Genomic DNA, 16,206 nt, shown 5'->3' on the forward strand with positions numbered 1-16,206 from the left:
CTGCTGCTGGTTGGTAAATAACCGGTTTGGCTAAAACCGAGACTAAACTACGCAGCCTTGCATATGACGCCTCTGCACTGCACGGTGAATTATGTACATACAGATACAGCGCGGCAAGGCATATCTACAGTAAAGTCAATTGCCGTTAGTGAGTGACCTTCTCGTCTCCCTGCCCAGCCACCATATTTCCGCTGCTTCCGCCGCCACGTGCCGCAGCGCTCGGGGTATCGTCATAACCTCAACCCAACTCTCGACTTACTTGGTGCCCAATAGCAATCCAATAGCAATACCAGCATCTCTCCCACCAACCCCAAACCAAACCAAAGCTCCGCCCGGCTGCCGGTTCGGCCTGACATCCGTTCAGTCGCCCAACTTTCTTATCCACCACCGACGACTTGACGATTGTCCCTCAGCCGGAAGAATTCCCTCGAGCACGGCCCCCGATCACACCTCGCAACCATGAGCTCCTTTGAGAAGTCCGTCAAGGGGGCGACCAAGATCAAGGTGAGTTGCGCCTCCAGCTGCGCTCAACTCCGCACAGCTCAAGCTCAACCGTCCCTGTTGGCAAGCGATGACGATGGCGATGGCTGTCTCTCTCTCTGTCTCTCTTGTTATGGCGATGGGGCATCTATCCATCTTTGGGCTCCCAGCGCCAGACCAAACACGGAGACAGAAGCAGGGCAACCCCCAAGACAACCAACCAGATGGCTAACTACTCCTCGTCTATGTGCGCCTGCAGAATGCTCCCCCCAAGACCAAGTATATCGAGCACATCCTAGTTGGTACTCACTCCGGCGAGGCTGGCATCGCCGAGGTCCTTCGCGCGCTCCAGAACCGACTTCACGACTCAACATGGACCGTCGTCTTCAAAAGCTTGATGACGGTTCACCTCATGATCCGCGAGGGGTCTCCAGAGGCGACACTGGCGTATCTTGCCCGACATCGAAACATGCTTGCTATTAGCAACTTCGCAGACGGTCCGTTCTAACCGAAGCCATCATGAAGCTATACCCACGCCAGAGAATTAACAGTCTACAATAGCTCAAACCCAAGGCCGAAACATCCGCCACTATGCCAATTACCTCATCGAGCGAGTGCGCGCATATCGCGATACCAAGACTGATTGGGTGCGCGCCCCGGAATCAAGGCTGGAGAGACTCACTGTTGAGAAGGGTCTGTTGCGAGAGACGGAAGTCGTTCAGCATCAGCTTACGGCCTTACTGAAATGCGATGTGCGTCATATTCAAAAGACTTGCTCTATAGTGGAACTAAAGCTTACCCTTCTCGCAGCTCCTCGATCAAGAACCAGAGACCGAGATCACGATCGCCGTATTTCGATTACTAGTCCTCGACCTTCTACCGTTGTTCCAGGTCTTGAACCAAGGACTTATCAACATTCTTGGTCAGATTTGGGTACCTTTGCTGAATACTGAGTCCATTCTAACATTATTACTATAGGTCATTTCTTTGAAATGTCAAAGCCGGACGCTGACAGAGCTATGGAAATCTATCGGACTTTCACTAAGCACACAGACTACGTCGTCCAGTACCTCAGCACTGCGAAGCAGTGGCAGCATCACACCAGGGTTGAGGTTCCCAAGCTCAAGCATGCGCCAGTTAACTTGGGCCGTCAGCTTGAGGAATACCTCAACGACCCGGATTTCGAGATCCATCGGCGGCAGTACTTGGCAGAACAAGAGGCAAAGAAGGGCAACAAGGGATCTAAGTCCAAGGCTACGAAGAGCGGAATCGACTTCCCTAAGGCACCATCTCCTGCGGCTAACAATCCGTTCCCGCTCCCCAACAGTGGAAATGCGACTGCCAAGGTCGAGTCAAAGCCTCAAGCTAACAAAGGACCGGACCCGGACCTCATCGACTTCTTCGACTCCATCGAGCAGAACCAGATACCGATGCAAGTCACCGCCCAACAGCCTCCTATGCAGGTGCCCATTCAAGCTCAGGGGCAGGATTTAGGTTTCCAGGCGCAAAACGTCGGGCTGGGCTTCCAGCAAGGCCAATTTGTCCAGCAACCTCAAGGCTTTGTCCAGGGCAATGGTTTCCCACAGCAGGACAATGGATTTATACAACCCCCTGCGCAACTGCAGCCAACCATCACCGGCTTCAGCGGCTTTGGGCCACAACTAGGCCCTATCCCGCAGAATACTGTTGCCAATTTCCAGACTCCTATCCCGCAGCAACAACAACCACCCGTTGGTCTCCAACCCACTGGCCTTCAACCCGTTGGGCTTCAACCGACTGGTCTCCAACCGTCACTTGCCGCTCCGGGCATGACCAATCCTTTCCGCCAGTCTATGCTGGTAGCACAGCCGACATCCTCTTCATCTCAGCTGTCAACACCGACATCGAGCACGCCAACCCTCAACCGCCAATCAACCAATCCCTTTGCCAGGTCAACAAATTCCCCAGGCCAGAATACGGGCCCTTTCCAAGCCCAGCCCGTACAGCCCCAGCCCACGAGCACCAACCCTTTTGCTCGCAACGTTCCCACCGAAGCTCCGCAGCAGCAGCAGCAGCAGCAGCAACAGCTCCAGGACCCCCAGCAGCAATCTTCGGGGCTTGCTCCACAGCCAACGGGTGTTACGAACCCGTTCCGCCAGGGCGCCTTTGTCAACCACGCTACCGGTATGGGCTGGCAGCATAATCAGACTCCGATTGGTGGCGGTATTGATCACATCCAAACTGTACCGGTGTTCCCTCGCCCGGCACAGCAGACGCCCTGGCAACAATAAATTCCTTTGCTTCTTCAATATTTTTGAATCATGTAAAGCCTTTGTGATCTGGTAATCTGGATTTCGTCATTCTTTATCGCCTACTTTTTCCTTTCATGGGTATTATTCGTTGCTACGGGGGGATTCAGTTTTTTCATTACTCTTACATATCGCATCAAGCAGCGAGGCGTTTATTGGCTTTGGGGTGTATTTCTTTTTCTTCTTCGTCTTCTTTCTTTGTTCAGTCGAGGGGGAAGGATTCAGCCGTGGAATTATTATTACTAGTCAGAATTCTGGAGGAATTATTTCTTTAGCATGCAAATTCACACAGCTTTTATTACTGGGGAGGGATGGCTTTTAGCACAGAAGGAGCAGCATTCTGCAAAGAAAGCGAAGACGAGACGGAAAGAATTGGGCAGACTGGAACGATCGGATTGGCAATATGTTGGGCGGAGAGTTTCGTTTCGGGGGGCGAGGGATGCAAAGAGTATTCGTTAGGTTTATAAATGCATTTTCTTCATGGAAGGGGCCCAACTATCGTCGAGTTGGGGTAGTATTAATACTGTAGCGATATGCAGAGGAATAAAATACCTATTTGCTTATAATTTCAACCATTCTGCTGGCTGATTATGTCTAGTGTTGGCATAGACTCAAATATCACTGCTTCATCACCTTCTACTATATTGGACAAGTGGCTGGTATAAAACTTGATATGCTGGAAGGCCAACTCCCTGTCATAAATTGCCTGTATATCTAGCCTAGTGTGATATGTCATGGTATCGATCTTTGATTAATAAAAGAAAAGAAATGTCAACAAACAAAAAACCTCCAATTTCCAAACGCCTACCCATATCGCCTTGTTATAATTTCAACTCATGACCACCCGCTAACGCCTTGAAATGCAAAAACCTGTATACTCTAGTGAAGATCGGGTGGGTAAATTGAAAACCGATTTTCTTGCAGTGTTGAGATGTTCTCAATCTCGATAAGAGACAGGTCTCGAGAATTCGTTGCTTAAAATGGATCATCCACGTCCATCTTCCCACCCACTGGTACCCCCGCACCAGCCTCTAAAGAAGCTGCCACAGTTGCTTCCTCTCTGATATCCTTGTCTTCAGCAACAAACACGCCTAGGCCAGAGAATGCCTCGAACAGAGCCCGCGTAAGGTACTCCTCGGAGCTGTATCCGCCCACAATGTAATCCTCCTTGGTGCGCGTAATGTCGAGCCACTCGCTCTTGTACTGCGACAGGTTCTCGCTGCCCAAGTCGACTCTCTGAGGCGCAAGATCCAGGCCGCCAAACGGATCATATGGTTTATCGTCCAACACGGCAGTACGTTTCTCTCTTAGACCACGAATCGACAAGCCGCCTCCCAGCGTCGCAACGGCATCCAGCGTAGCATCGCGCTTCTGCTGTCCTCGTTTCTTGAGCAAGATCCGATCCACCGTCTCTTCGGCATGGCCAAGCTCTGCGTTCTGCAGGGAATTGAGCATCTCCTCCCGGAACCGCGCGGCATTGGCTCTCTCATCGGCATCCTCCTGCAGCTCCTGGATCCGGCGCTGTCGAGCAGCCTCTTGCTCCTGGGCGAGGCGTTTCTGCCGTGACTCATCAGATTCGCGGGCGAGTTTGCGGTTGCGCTCAATCTCGGCTTTGTGCTGGGCCTCCCATTCGGAGAGCTGGACCTCGGCCTTTTTGCGAGCCTCGTCGGTTCCGTTGACAAGGTCATCGGTGAGGCATTCCACCATGTAAAGATAGTCGTTGTACGCGTCCAAGCTCTCAAAGTCGTCCTCGGCCTTGTTGAACACGGCTGCCACCCTCCTCCTGATGTCCACCTCCCGCTCGACGCCCAAGTCTCCGAAGAAGGCCGTCTTGAAACCTCTCAAGCGGAGCGTCTTGTGACAGCCCGCATAAGGGCACTGGTTCGGACCGTCCTTGAAGATTCGCTCAACGCAGGTCTTGCACATGCGGTGGTAGCACTCGGTGTTGATTTTGAACTCCATGTCCTTGTTGAAATAGCGTGTGGTTTTGCACACGGGGCAGGCTTCATCCTGGTCTGCGGGCGGGAGAGGGGCGGAGACGAAAGAGGCGGAAGAGCTGGAGGCATGGCGCACCGAGATGGTGCTGGTGCCGCCTGCGCGAGACATTGTTTCGTTTCGGGTGTTGATAATGGAACCGCGATTTGAAGATGCGAGACTCGAGCTTCGAGATGGAAGTGCAGATGGCTTCACGCCAGTCAGACACGGTGGTCGCGTTGGCACTACGTAGCCAAAACTAAGTCGTATGGATCTTGGATCTTGCTGTGGCAATATTCGATGCGGTCCGTGTCTTTATATCAAGGACAATCGCTTTGGGGCACGCGACGTGTAGGAGAGAGAGAATGATTCCAATGGCTGACAATTCATTATCGGCCGGATAGCTTGCCGACCTTGCATGTTAAGCTTCGGGGGCTACTGGGAGTACGTAAGCAGGATCCCCGCCACATCATTGGCCTGCGGGCCTGTTTAGCATCTGCCAGGCTCATAGTTAGCGCATCTGCCCCTCCAACGCGAGCTAAACTTCCACCAGCATCCATTGTCTACCATTACCTTCAGTGCTTTGATATCACAGGCAAAGAAGTTCTTCACAAGCTTCACAGTGCTTTGCCATGGCTGACAAGGGTAAGATGCTACTGTCTTCACAAGCTGTACTACCTTTTTCCACCTCTATCTACATCTCTGCCTTGTCTCATGTATCTTCATGATTCAAATAGCTAACAAAGCTGCGGCTACCTGCAGATCCATCCCCCGCTGAAGACGCCGCCGCGCGCAAGAAGGAGGCCGAGGAACAGGCTGCGCTGCCTTACAAATGGACCCAGACCATCGGCGAGCTGGATCTCTCCTTCAACGTCCCCGGAAACTACAAGTCGAGAGACCTGGTGGTTGATATAAAAAAGACGACGCTGACTGCGGGTGTCAAGGGACAGGAACCCATCATAAGTGTATGACATTTCCTCTGCTATAATCATGATACGTCATGGCCACTCTCCATGATCCCCCCAACGCTCCTCTTCACTCTCCCTGTATATAAAAGCGGAACGAAACGAGGCAGAATCTTTCTATCTATATACATGTGCTCATTCTGAGTGTTACCAACAGGGCGATCTCCCCCATGCGATCCGCGTCGACGACTCTACTTGGACCTTGTCCACCAACTCCGACGGCACCAAGAGCGTAGAAATCCACCTCGACAAGATCAACAAGATGGAGTGGTGGGCACACGTCGTTACCAGCGCACCCACCATCGACGTCACCAAGATCCAGCCCGAAAACTCCAAGCTCTCCGATCTCGACGGCGAGACCAGGGGCATGGTTGAGAAGATGATGTTTGACCAGCGACAGAAGGAGGCTGGTCTGCCGACCTCGGACGAGCAGAAGAAGATGGATATCCTCAAGAAATTTCAGGAGCAGCACCCAGAGATGGATTTCAGCAAGGCCAAGATCCAGTAAGGCGAGGGGGGTATATGTACAAAAATAATGAATAAACAATTGCTTTAACAACGAGGGGGTATCATCGTGATTCAAGTGCCATGGCAGCCCGCTCTAAGAATGAATTGAACTCCTTGACCTGTTTGAGCATTCCACCTGTGAAGCTCGACGAGCTTGCTTGCTCCGATACGCGAGACACAAGCAGCTCGAGATTAGCCAGCTCGGCTTCCCTTTGTGCGGCTCGCGAAAGCTCGGGCGCCTCTCTGCCCTGTTCGACAGCAAGGTCTACATCGTGCATGAGAGAAGATGCGTCGAGACAATACTGCAACACGCTCATTAGTACGTGCATGGAAGCTTTACAGTACCTCGACAAAGCAAAGTCTCAGCTGGCTCTTACCTTTGACTCTCTAGAATCGGCCTCGTGTTTGATTCTAATGGCATCCATTCGAAGAGCAACCTGCTCTCGCTCGGCTTTGATACGCATAATCTCCTCGCGCAAAGCCATCCTCTCTTTCTGTACGTGTCGAACTCGCTTCCGCAAAGAATGCCAGTGGTTCAGGTGAATAGCCTAAAGACGCTTTATTAGTATCACCTCATATGGTTCAGACTCGCATTTGCTCAGGACATACGTGTTGAAGGAACCGAGATTTGAGCTCCTCTCGGTAAGCCTCAATGGCTCGCGTTTTGATGTGATACTCCTTCTTCTTCGCTGGATCCTCTGCGTTACCGGCCACCTCCTGGAGCTGCTCCAGTGTTGACGAAATCACCTCGTCGCAGACCTGAGCAAAAACATCAATTACACTTTCTCCTCCGTGGTTGACGAATGCCATCTCATTCTGCAGTGGATCTATATCGTCATCCTCATGGCCACGTTTCTTATGGTTGACAAATCGCTGGACAGTGATTTCAATCGTTCCGCCGTCGCCCTCGCTCTGGTCGCTATGCCGCTTCTTCGCTTTAGCCTTCTTAGGTTGCGGTTCTTCTTGTTCTTCGCTGGCATCCCGTGGCTGTGCTTCAACGCGTTTCCTCGGTTTAACGGGCTTAACAGGTTTCGACTTGGCAGCAGGTTGTCTTTGAGTAGCCGGGCTCTTGCTGGGCCGTCCGCGTTTTCTCTTAGGGGGTGTTGGCAGAACTGTCACCTCTTCTTCCTCTTCTTCGGCCTCAGTCGCTTCCTCCACATCTGGCTCGGCTTCCTCCTCTGCTTCGGGTTCGGGTTCCGATTCTCGCTCCGATTCGGGTTCGGGTTCAGGCTCAGGCTCCAATTCCTCCTCTTCTATTTCTCCTGCATCCTCCAATTCCTGGGATCCCAGCTCTGGAGATGGTTCCCGCGGTAATCTCGTGCTTCCCCTCTTCAAAAGTCTTGCCACTTCTTCCACATCAATGCCATCAGAGTTCTCTTGGTCTTCCTTTTGCTCCTCTTGTTCGTCCTCATCTTGTACCAAAGTGCTCTCTTCAATAATCAAGTCGGTAGTAGCCTCAGCCTCTATTTCCAATTCCTCTTCTTCGTCTATGCCTGGTAATTGAGGCAAGTTATCTGACGACAATTCATCCGCCAAGTGCCTCGTATCGTGACCAGCATATACCCTTCCAGCTGATCTCTGCGAGGATCGAGCTGTAGCTGCACCACTGCGACGTCGCGCCTTATTCTTAAGGGGGGACGAGGGCATAGGAATCCCATCATCTGATGATAACACACCCATTAATTTCACGGTTGAACTGAGTGTCTCACTCATAGGTACCCGTCGTCGCTTTCCACTTCCAGGCGCATCCGCAGGAGACTCTGAAACCTCTTCCATGATTATATCGGATTTGCGCGGCGAGGTAGGTGATCGCCTAGGTACGGGTGATATTGCGCCAGGGTGTGGAGGCAAGGTCTCAAGCTCGTCCTGAGCTTCTTCAATCGACAGACCGGCTGTCCGTACCGAACTTATAGACATTGGCACTCGATATGTCCTACTGGCCTTAGGTGTAGGGCCGTCATCTTCGCCATCCTCTTCCATAGGCTCGCTCGGTAGAGTAGGCAATTCGACCGGTGGCTCTATGGGCCGGGATCTGACCCGTCGTCGTCGAGGGGTGGAGCTCGATTTCGGCTCTGGAGGAGCTGTCGCATCTTTGTCCAGTCTCCTTCTCTTTGCTGAGGTAGTGGGAGAGTACTTGTTCCGGGTCGCGGGACTTGAGGTTGATGCGATAGATGATGCAATGGCAAGACCTCCGATGTCGAGGCTGTTGATGTCGAGGTTGAAGGACTCATCGTCCACATTGGCGCGCCTGCAGAGCAATAAGCGAACTGGCCATTAGCAGCTATCAGACGTCAACTTACTGCGCGCCCCGAAGACGCTCATTCAAGCGGTCTGCGCGGGTTTGTCGTCCTATGTGCATGTTAGAATGAAATTCGAGATGGCGCAATAAAGCAGTTTCGGTGAGACACGCCTGTGGCCATCTTAAAGGCAGGGAAGGAATTGCGCTATATAGCCTCTACATGTGGGATCTGAGATCCATATATCGGTCGATCGATGGTTTTCTTCTGCGTGGGTGCGAGCAGCGCTGATTGTCGTATATGGGAAGAGAATTCGAAGGTTGCGATACTGGCAGATGCAAATCTGAGAGCTTCGAGCTGGAGGCGTTAAAAGTGGATTCCAACGGCAGCTAGGACGCGACTGTTTCGAGACACGCGTTGATTAATGCAGTGGGGTTTTCGACATCGTAGGGCTGGAAATCTTCAGGTACCGGTACATAATAAGACGCCCAATTGGTGGACGATATAAAGTATAGATACTGAAAAAGGAAACGCATAAAAGATTGAAGATATCTCGGTCATGGCAATCATCTGCCATGATAATCCCATTTTGTGTCGTAAACAAACATAAATACATATCCCAAGCACCTTTGATGATTTGACTTTAAAACCTCATATAGCGTATTCTGTCAATATGCCCATCCATGTACCGAGCCCGCCGGTTATTCTGCCATCATCCCATTCTCTAATCGTCGTCAAATACCAATACCGTCTCATGAATATCGAGAGTACCAACGCCTACATATGCTGATGCAATCCATATGGCCAAACTATAATTCTTCTTCCTTTTCTTCAAGGGGAACCCACGACCTTGTCTCGTTATCGAATCTGTGGCTAAATTGAATGTCAGCTGAGCTGCCAAAGTGCAGATAAAAGACCTTCTAACATACCCGTGATATTTGGTATAAAGTAAAGACTTCTTTCCGTATTCTGCTTGCAGCATTTCCTCGTATCGATAGGGAATCTTGCAGGGTACTCCCTCGAAAGTTGTGTCTCGCAGCGGGAAGACATATGTATCCTATGGCGCACATTAGCACCTTATGAATGACGAGTTACTCAGAATCAAAACTTGTCCTTACGCGATATTCGTGGCCATATTTGTCATATAGAATCCCTTCGCCCTGCTCATGATTAAGAGCATATCTTGCCGCAGTAATGTCGATGTATAGCCCATTCTGCATATCGATCCACCGGCCATCGATGACGTTGGACCTATCATCTTGGTCTCGATGGACGAAATACGGGTTGATTTCGAGCTGGAAGTAGCGACCTTGTTCCATCGTGCCGTACTTGTAGTAGTAGATGGTCATGTTGTGATAGGCGGCTAGAAGATACATGTCTGCCTCTGTGACTTGGACATCCGCATCATAGTCCCACGGCATGACCTTGAGATTGCAGGTTAGAACGAAAAAGAGCTATAAGTATGAAGGATTCATGGTAGAAATACCTTCTTACCCCACCACCATCCGAGAAGAGTTCCATGCATCAGCCATGTTTGAATGCCCAAGTCTCGGAATGTTGCCAGATACGTCTGAACTAAGACTTTGATGGCCTCTCTCTGCTCAGGGTCCTCGAGAAGTATGTGAGAGTAGCGATTATCATAGTGAACATCATAGCTATCGATTCTATGTTAGACATAAGAGCAGCAAGGACTAGTAACAGTAACAGTTACATAGCCGTAGCTAAGATACTCACGGATTCTCATCTACAGGTGGTTCTTGTCAGTATATGGCAACTGCTGAGTAGCCGCGTCATCACTCTTAATATCCACTCACGGAAATATTTTGGCTCAGGAGCCTTGGGTTTTGCCGCCGGGGCAGCACTAATACCCCAAGCCAGCGCTGTCCACGCGGCTGCGATGATGATGCTCTTGCAGGACTTCATTTGGGGCTGATTTGATACTCGTCGGTAGAGGCGCAGCCTCTCTTCTTGTCTCCTCAGAAACCCCCCTTTTGAACAAATCTCAGGAATTCAACAGAGGAATATAAATTAATAACTCCAATCCAGGGTGGAACTGGTGACGCTTTGGCGTCGGCAATTCGATGCCGTGAAGGGGGACTAGAAAGCGACCACTCAGCAGCGACTGTTTCGGCAGCGGTGGGAGCAGTACATGGGGGTTGACGCGCGTATCGATCCTTTTTGGGATGCTAAATAAATTGAAGATGCACCTGGAGAGTGTCGATGCGGCGCGCTGTTTGGGAGGCAGAAGAAGTCATGTTTTTTGTTTGTTGATTTTGATTCTGATAATTCCACCCTTTGTTGAAAAACCCCCTGGAACTAATTGACAAATTCCGGCTCCAGCGGTACCTAAAAAACACCGCTGTGGTGACATCACGCGACACTGATTTTGGGCTCCCAAAGATGTACCTCTGAAAATGGGGCTCTACAAGTACAGGCTTTACACTACCAAACCTTCTGCCTCAACGCCCTGTAGAATCAGGCTGAGCCATTGCACAGACACAATCCGATGAGATTTGGATGTGAAGGGAGAGGGTTGTGAAACGCCTGTCCTAATACGAGCTAAAGGAGTATCAAGGTGTATTACGTCGTAAACGTCTCCCTGGTACCTACCTTGCGGGGAATTTCACGGGGAAATTGGTTAGTACCTCTACTGGTTTCAGTACTCCGTACAACAATCCAAGCCTTCACTTTCAGATGGCAAAACAAACACCCACGTGCAGCAAATGGCAAAGCATAGCGTTTTCAAGCTGTCACACTTTGAGAGGCAGATGCTGACATTACGGTGTAAGTTTGGGCACTCTCATAGTTTTGTACCACTACCTACCTAAGGTACCTATGATTCATCATGAAGCTTTAACATGGCTATGGTTGAAAACGTTCAACCTGCTGAAGGTACTTTGCATCAAAGCAATCGACGCTAGCAATCTCAGGTACACGTTGCCCATAATATGCAGCTACCAAGGCGTCGTCACAAAAGTGGGGCTGTGTCGTGCCTCCTGCGACTCGGGATCTGACGCAAGCTCAGCTTCAGCTCCATGCTTTTGCCTTTGCTTTCGGCTTCTCTCCCCGAACCTTGAAGCATCTCCCTATTCAACGGTCATTTGCGATCGACCGGATAGACTCGATGGTTTTCGTCCTATAAAAGTTCTTGACTTTGTTTCTTTTGCAGTCTTCTCTCAGCCCCTTTCTTGCTGCCTTGGCTTCTTCTTATTTCGATCCTGAAGCAGCGGCGAGGCTGTGCCGCGAACCTCCATCATGGGAGCTTGGAATGTACGATTGACCCCGAATCTTCCTCTTGCGATGTAATCAGAGAATGATGTAGGCTAACTGTTGCGGCTCAGATCTTTCGCCTCTTGGGCGACATCGTCCACATGCTCTCCAAGGGCATCCTCATCTTCTCCATCCACAGAAACCGCAGCGCAGAGGGAGTGTCCCTCATCACACAAGGCCTCTACGCCGTCGTCTTCTGCACGCGATACCTCGATCTATTCAGAGAACAGTCGGCATGGAACGCGATATTCAAAGTAACATACATTGTCACGTCTTTCTACATCCTTGGTGTTATGCAGTGGGTGTTTCCCCGCTCTCGAGAGCGTGAGATCTCCTGGAAGCTTGGCGCCATTGTCCTCTTTGGCTCTCTTGCTCTGTCGCCCTTTGCAATGTTGATTTTCGAAAAGAAATTCCGTTGGGGATTCCTGACTGTATGTCCTGGCCCGCTGTCAAAGTCGAAGCGTCTATTTACTGACTGTCGTGATAGTGGATGTGGTCCTTCTCAGAAATCCTAGAATCCGTGGCCGTTCTTCCGCAGCTATTGCTGTTGAGACAGACCACCGTTCCGACTGTAATCGACTCGTTCTACCTCTTGGCACTGGGATCCTACCGGGCTTTTTACTGCATAAATTGGTTCATTCGGGAACTCGATGTCAACGACAGGGCGCCTGATGCCATTGCCGTTATCTTCGGCATTATCCAGACTGCCTTCTATATAGACTTCGCTTGGGTCTACTACACACGACAGCGAGTTAAGCTTCGCGGCGGCGGCGTGGTTGATGCTGACGATTTGAGCCGGGGATGGTTCTTACACCGTATCTTTGGCAAGAACACTCATGCTACCGACGACGAAGAGAGCAATGTGGCAGGCAATGGTGGTGGTCGCGCGAGGTGGGGATCTCGCGGCATCTCTGTCAGTGCTGACGAAGGTGTTTTGGACACTGGTCGACATGATGACGACGACGAGGAAATTCACGGAGTGGTGGACCCCGATGCCAAGATGCGCGACCCCGATGACCTGGCCAAGGCCATGGACGATGACGACGATGAGGAGGATACACCACTGCGTGGCGGGAGCTCCTCTCGCTCGAACAACACGCCGCCAGGTATCCGGAGCGGAGACGAATGGGACGATTAAAGGAGCTTTGGTTGCCTCGATATCACATCTCTCAGTGAGATGCACAAGTTCGTGGTCATAGCTTCGACTTCCTGAGGATAGGTAGTGGCGGCTGAATTGGCGGCTATTCAGCCGTTCGCCGTTGATTTACACTGGGGCATTGTTTGGGATATTTTCCATTTGGTTTGTGGTTTTGTATCTACGGGATTCACGGAGCTGTGGTGGGGAGTTGGATGACGAGAGGTTGGTTTAGTACTTGATTTCAATAGCTGGGCCATGTACGGCTAGTGGCATGAATGTTCGGAGTATTGCAATGGAATTCGTTCGTCCAGTCCACTCGTGTTTCCGGGACTCTTTGAGCCGCGGGCCGTTGATTTGTTGTAGCCGAGAAAACAGCCCGAGAAGGTAAGAAGCACAAGTCAAGGGCCCTCGGCCTGGTAGTGGAGTCTCGGTACCTGTCCCGGGTGCGGAGAAAGACGCAAGCATCCATCCTGCTCAGTCCCGGCTTAGTAGCTCGCCCAAGTCGCACGACAGGCATGTGAACGTCAGGTCATTTTCATATACAAAACATTAGCAGGATGCGCGGTATTAAAACTCCGATGAAAATTCAACGCCGGGGACTTTTCGTCACCCCATATGTACACTATTCGCACACTACGCAGAAAAAATAACCAAGGTAAGGGAAGAGAAAAGCCGGAAGAAGACTCTCGGCAATTGCTCCGTCATGGGGTCCTCCTCTCTTTTCCCTTCCTCGACATGAACATGATAACCCAAAATTGTTGAAGCCAAAGGGCGTTTTCCCAACCACACGTGTAAACTCCTGTTAATAGCCAAAACTGTAAAACGTAAAAAAAGTCGCCGAATCGAGCAAAAAGCCAACCGAGTAATAATATCAAAAAGGCTGTTGAAACAATAATAAAACGTAGGTATGACGTGATTTAAACAAGGCAGGACATTCACCGAGCAAAACGCTGCTCAAAGGCTTCGTACAGCTTGGGGCTGATCTCGTCGCTGCTCATGCCTTCGACTTCGAGTAAGACGCCCTTCTTAGCATAGTGGTTGAGGATGGGCTCGCTGTTCTCTTGAAACTTCTGGAAGCGCGCACGGTATGTCGCCTCGTTGTCATCAGGGCGCTGGACGAGGGGTTCGCCGGTGACGTCGTCGCGGCCGGGGACACGGGGTCGGTTGAAGCTTGTGTTGTACACCCGACCAGAGGGCTCGTGCACCCATCTGCCAGCAATCCGCTCAAGAATGACGGAGAAGGGAGTCTGGATGGAGACGACTAAGTTCATGGGCACAATCTTGTCGAGCGTGATGGCCTGGGCTACAGTCCGGGGGTAGCCGTCCAGCATGAAAGAAGCGTTGGGGTCCTCTGAAGCCTGGGGAATAGTGTGCTCGTCCATTTGGAAAGGCAGCGAGTTGAAAGCATCCATGGAGGCGCTGGAATGAAATGAGCCCTCGGTTGAGGTTGCTTCAGCTGAGAGCGTCATGATGGGAGGTCGCAGCCAGCCTCGGGATCGAAGCTCTCCTGAGATGAGACGAAGCATCAAATCGTCAGCCACTAGGCCTCCTGCCTTGATGGTATTTTCAGCCATGATGCCTGATTGGATGGTTAGTTACAGTAACGACGACATCACCAAAAGCATCTATCTTGCTCACCGAGTGGTGTCCGGTTCTTGACATTGTGACGGAGGAGGTCGCCGGTGCTAATGGCCTTCAGCTGGGGGAAGCGCTTCAGCAGCCTGTCGCTCTGGGTTCCCTTGCCCACGCCCGGCGCACCAACTAGAATTACTCGCGCTGCTCTCTTGAGTTGCATTGTCTATGTGAAGCCGAGATTGAAATAGAGACGGTAGAAAAAAGTCCTTTTGGAAAGTCCAGGAGCTTCGGATGGCAAGGTATTTGAATGCAGACAGTTGCTGCGTAAGCAATGCCCGAAGACGGACAACGCGGAGTCCTTGGGGAAACCTGGCCGACAAGGGAAAGAAAAAAAAACTTCTTTACATAGAAGAGCGGAAATCAACCAGACGTGGCCTTGGGGAGACAAAAAAGGATGTATACGAGCTCTCTACAAGGACGAGAAAGGAAAGGATTATTATATAAATGTAACAGAAAGCTGAAAGGGACGGGAGAAGGAGGACCAGAGCGAGCGCGTGGGACGAAAAGGTGTTAATAATGTTGAGTGTTGATAATGGCCCGGTCTTGCCAATGGCGGGACGGGCGGGGGGGCAGCCCAGAACCGTTGAATGTGCGAGCCGAAGAAGCGCCGCACGGCGTGTGCAGGCAATTCATCGGTGCAATTGCACAGTCCTTGGCTGGACGTGGCACTTTGTGGGCGCAAAAAAAGATGGTGGGATGGGATGGGATTAATCGAGGTTTGATGGACATGCGATGGGACGTTCTAGCTCCAAACTCCGGTTCGAGCTCGAGGACACACGAGCTTGTGCTTTGGGCGACCCCGCCGCTCCGCCCTGCAAATGCGCCGAAAAAAAAACCTACTTCAGCGGTTGCGACGCGGCCTTGGTGTGCTGGAAGAGCGCTGGAAACGGCCGGCACGTGCGCTAAATCCGGGGACGAGGGGTGCCTTGTTGCAGTGGAACACTGGAAAGGGTGGGCGCTAAGCAGCGACTTAGCCGGCGTCTGCCTGGTTTCGTCGCGCTGCTTCTTGGGCGAGCATTCGGCTCAAAGAGCATTCTGGCCTGGATGGCGAGTGTCGTCTTGCCGTTTGAGGTTGAAAGCAGTAATTATCAGAGAAAATGGGCTCTGTTGCCAGCGCGGACAAGGCGGTCCGCGGCGGTCCGGCCCCGAAAGGGCTGATCAATGTCCAAGTTGAGGATATATGCAGTCTTACAGGTACTATCAAGTACGATTACAACTTGAAGTAATCACGGCGTTGATGTATTAGGTACTCTTAGTTCATGTATATATAGCCAAGACGGTGCCCCTACGATTTTCTGTTTACACCTACGGGCACCTCAGCTGATTGGACCGGCTCCAGCTGCAGATGTTGTTCAACGGAGTGAACGAGACAATGGCCGGGCTATCGTTGCTCTTGCTTTGCTCTTGTTGTTGCCGCCGACAGAATTGAGGTCTTTGCTAGATGCTAATTGGCTGTTGGCACACACAAAGCAGTACATAGATGCTCTGAGACAGTCGTGCTTCACTTCAAGGTCCGATGGGGGACCAGTTCCCGAGCAATCTCCAGCAAAGAGCGAGCGACGCCCGACGTGATCCAAGATGGGCCAGCCATACGCTGTCGAGGGCTGGGCACAGCTCTTGCGAGTCCGAGTATTAATCCATGCGCAATTCCCGTCTCGGATTTGGCTTTGGAGCCTCTTGAAACCCGATTTGACCCATTGACATATTGTTTG

General features: G+C 51.3%; 8 protein-coding genes across 8 annotated transcripts; 4 read left to right on the forward strand and 4 right to left on the reverse strand.

The window, feature by feature from the left end:
* The first annotated feature begins 24 nt into the window (after positions 1-24).
* V8C40DRAFT_230850 (ANTH domain-containing protein) lies at positions 25-3,334 on the forward strand. The gene is made up of 5 exons (XM_083212806.1): positions 25-504; positions 740-977; positions 1,042-1,232; positions 1,291-1,402; positions 1,459-3,334. Exons 1-5 carry the CDS (start codon positions 460-462, stop codon positions 2,748-2,750), a joined length of 1,878 nt encoding a protein of 625 aa, XP_083079461.1. The 5' UTR covers positions 25-459; the 3' UTR covers positions 2,751-3,334.
* Positions 3,335-3,436: 102 nt separating this feature from the next.
* V8C40DRAFT_230852 (TFIIH/NER complex subunit TFB3) lies at positions 3,437-5,114 on the reverse strand. The gene has a single exon (XM_083212807.1). It carries the CDS (start codon positions 4,872-4,874, stop codon positions 3,744-3,746), a length of 1,131 nt encoding a protein of 376 aa, XP_083079462.1. The 5' UTR covers positions 4,875-5,114; the 3' UTR covers positions 3,437-3,743.
* A 189-nt stretch (positions 5,115-5,303) lies between these two features.
* V8C40DRAFT_230854 (HSP20-like chaperone) lies at positions 5,304-6,304 on the forward strand. The gene is made up of 3 exons (XM_083212808.1): positions 5,304-5,387; positions 5,505-5,707; positions 5,865-6,304. Exons 1-3 carry the CDS (start codon positions 5,375-5,377, stop codon positions 6,213-6,215), a joined length of 567 nt encoding a protein of 188 aa, XP_083079463.1. The 5' UTR covers positions 5,304-5,374; the 3' UTR covers positions 6,216-6,304.
* On the reverse strand, positions 5,719-8,781 carry V8C40DRAFT_230856 (uncharacterized protein). Its single transcript, XM_083212809.1, has 5 exons — positions 8,625-8,781; positions 8,515-8,563; positions 6,824-8,462; positions 6,592-6,762; positions 5,719-6,516 (listed from the first exon to the last, which is right to left on the reverse strand). Exons 1-5 carry the CDS (start codon positions 8,632-8,634, stop codon positions 6,277-6,279), a joined length of 2,109 nt encoding a protein of 702 aa, XP_083079464.1. The 5' UTR covers positions 8,635-8,781; the 3' UTR covers positions 5,719-6,276.
* A 200-nt stretch (positions 8,782-8,981) lies between these two features.
* Positions 8,982-10,758, reverse strand: V8C40DRAFT_230859 (LicD family-domain-containing protein). The gene is made up of 6 exons (XM_083212810.1): positions 10,266-10,758; positions 10,186-10,195; positions 9,938-10,106; positions 9,570-9,875; positions 9,381-9,508; positions 8,982-9,324 (listed from the first exon to the last, which is right to left on the reverse strand). The coding sequence occupies exons 1-6, from the start codon at positions 10,372-10,374 to the stop codon at positions 9,261-9,263; spliced, it is 786 nt and encodes a 261-aa protein (XP_083079465.1). The 5' UTR covers positions 10,375-10,758; the 3' UTR covers positions 8,982-9,260.
* A 402-nt stretch (positions 10,759-11,160) lies between these two features.
* Positions 11,161-13,237, forward strand: V8C40DRAFT_230863 (ER lumen protein retaining receptor-domain-containing protein). The gene is made up of 3 exons (XM_083212811.1): positions 11,161-11,721; positions 11,793-12,152; positions 12,209-13,237. The coding sequence occupies exons 1-3, from the start codon at positions 11,707-11,709 to the stop codon at positions 12,857-12,859; spliced, it is 1,026 nt and encodes a 341-aa protein (XP_083079466.1). The 5' UTR covers positions 11,161-11,706; the 3' UTR covers positions 12,860-13,237.
* A 414-nt stretch (positions 13,238-13,651) lies between these two features.
* V8C40DRAFT_15939 (adenylate kinase ADK2) lies at positions 13,652-14,840 on the reverse strand. Its single transcript, XM_083211426.1, has 2 exons — positions 14,498-14,840; positions 13,652-14,438 (listed from the first exon to the last, which is right to left on the reverse strand). The coding sequence occupies exons 1-2, from the start codon at positions 14,652-14,654 to the stop codon at positions 13,795-13,797; spliced, it is 801 nt and encodes a 266-aa protein (XP_083079467.1). The 5' UTR covers positions 14,655-14,840; the 3' UTR covers positions 13,652-13,794.
* Positions 14,841-15,992, forward strand: V8C40DRAFT_15938 (uncharacterized protein). The gene has a single exon (XM_083211425.1). The coding sequence runs from the start codon at positions 15,027-15,029 to the stop codon at positions 15,666-15,668; it is 642 nt and encodes a 213-aa protein (XP_083079468.1). The 5' UTR covers positions 14,841-15,026; the 3' UTR covers positions 15,669-15,992.
* The last annotated feature ends 214 nt before the right edge of the window (positions 15,993-16,206 follow it).

This window comes from Trichoderma camerunense (genome assembly GCF_050948025.1).
Source record: "Trichoderma camerunense strain CBS 138272 chromosome Unknown V8C40scaffold_1, whole genome shotgun sequence".
In the NCBI taxonomy this organism is placed as follows: domain Eukaryota; kingdom Fungi; phylum Ascomycota; class Sordariomycetes; order Hypocreales; family Hypocreaceae; genus Trichoderma; species Trichoderma camerunense.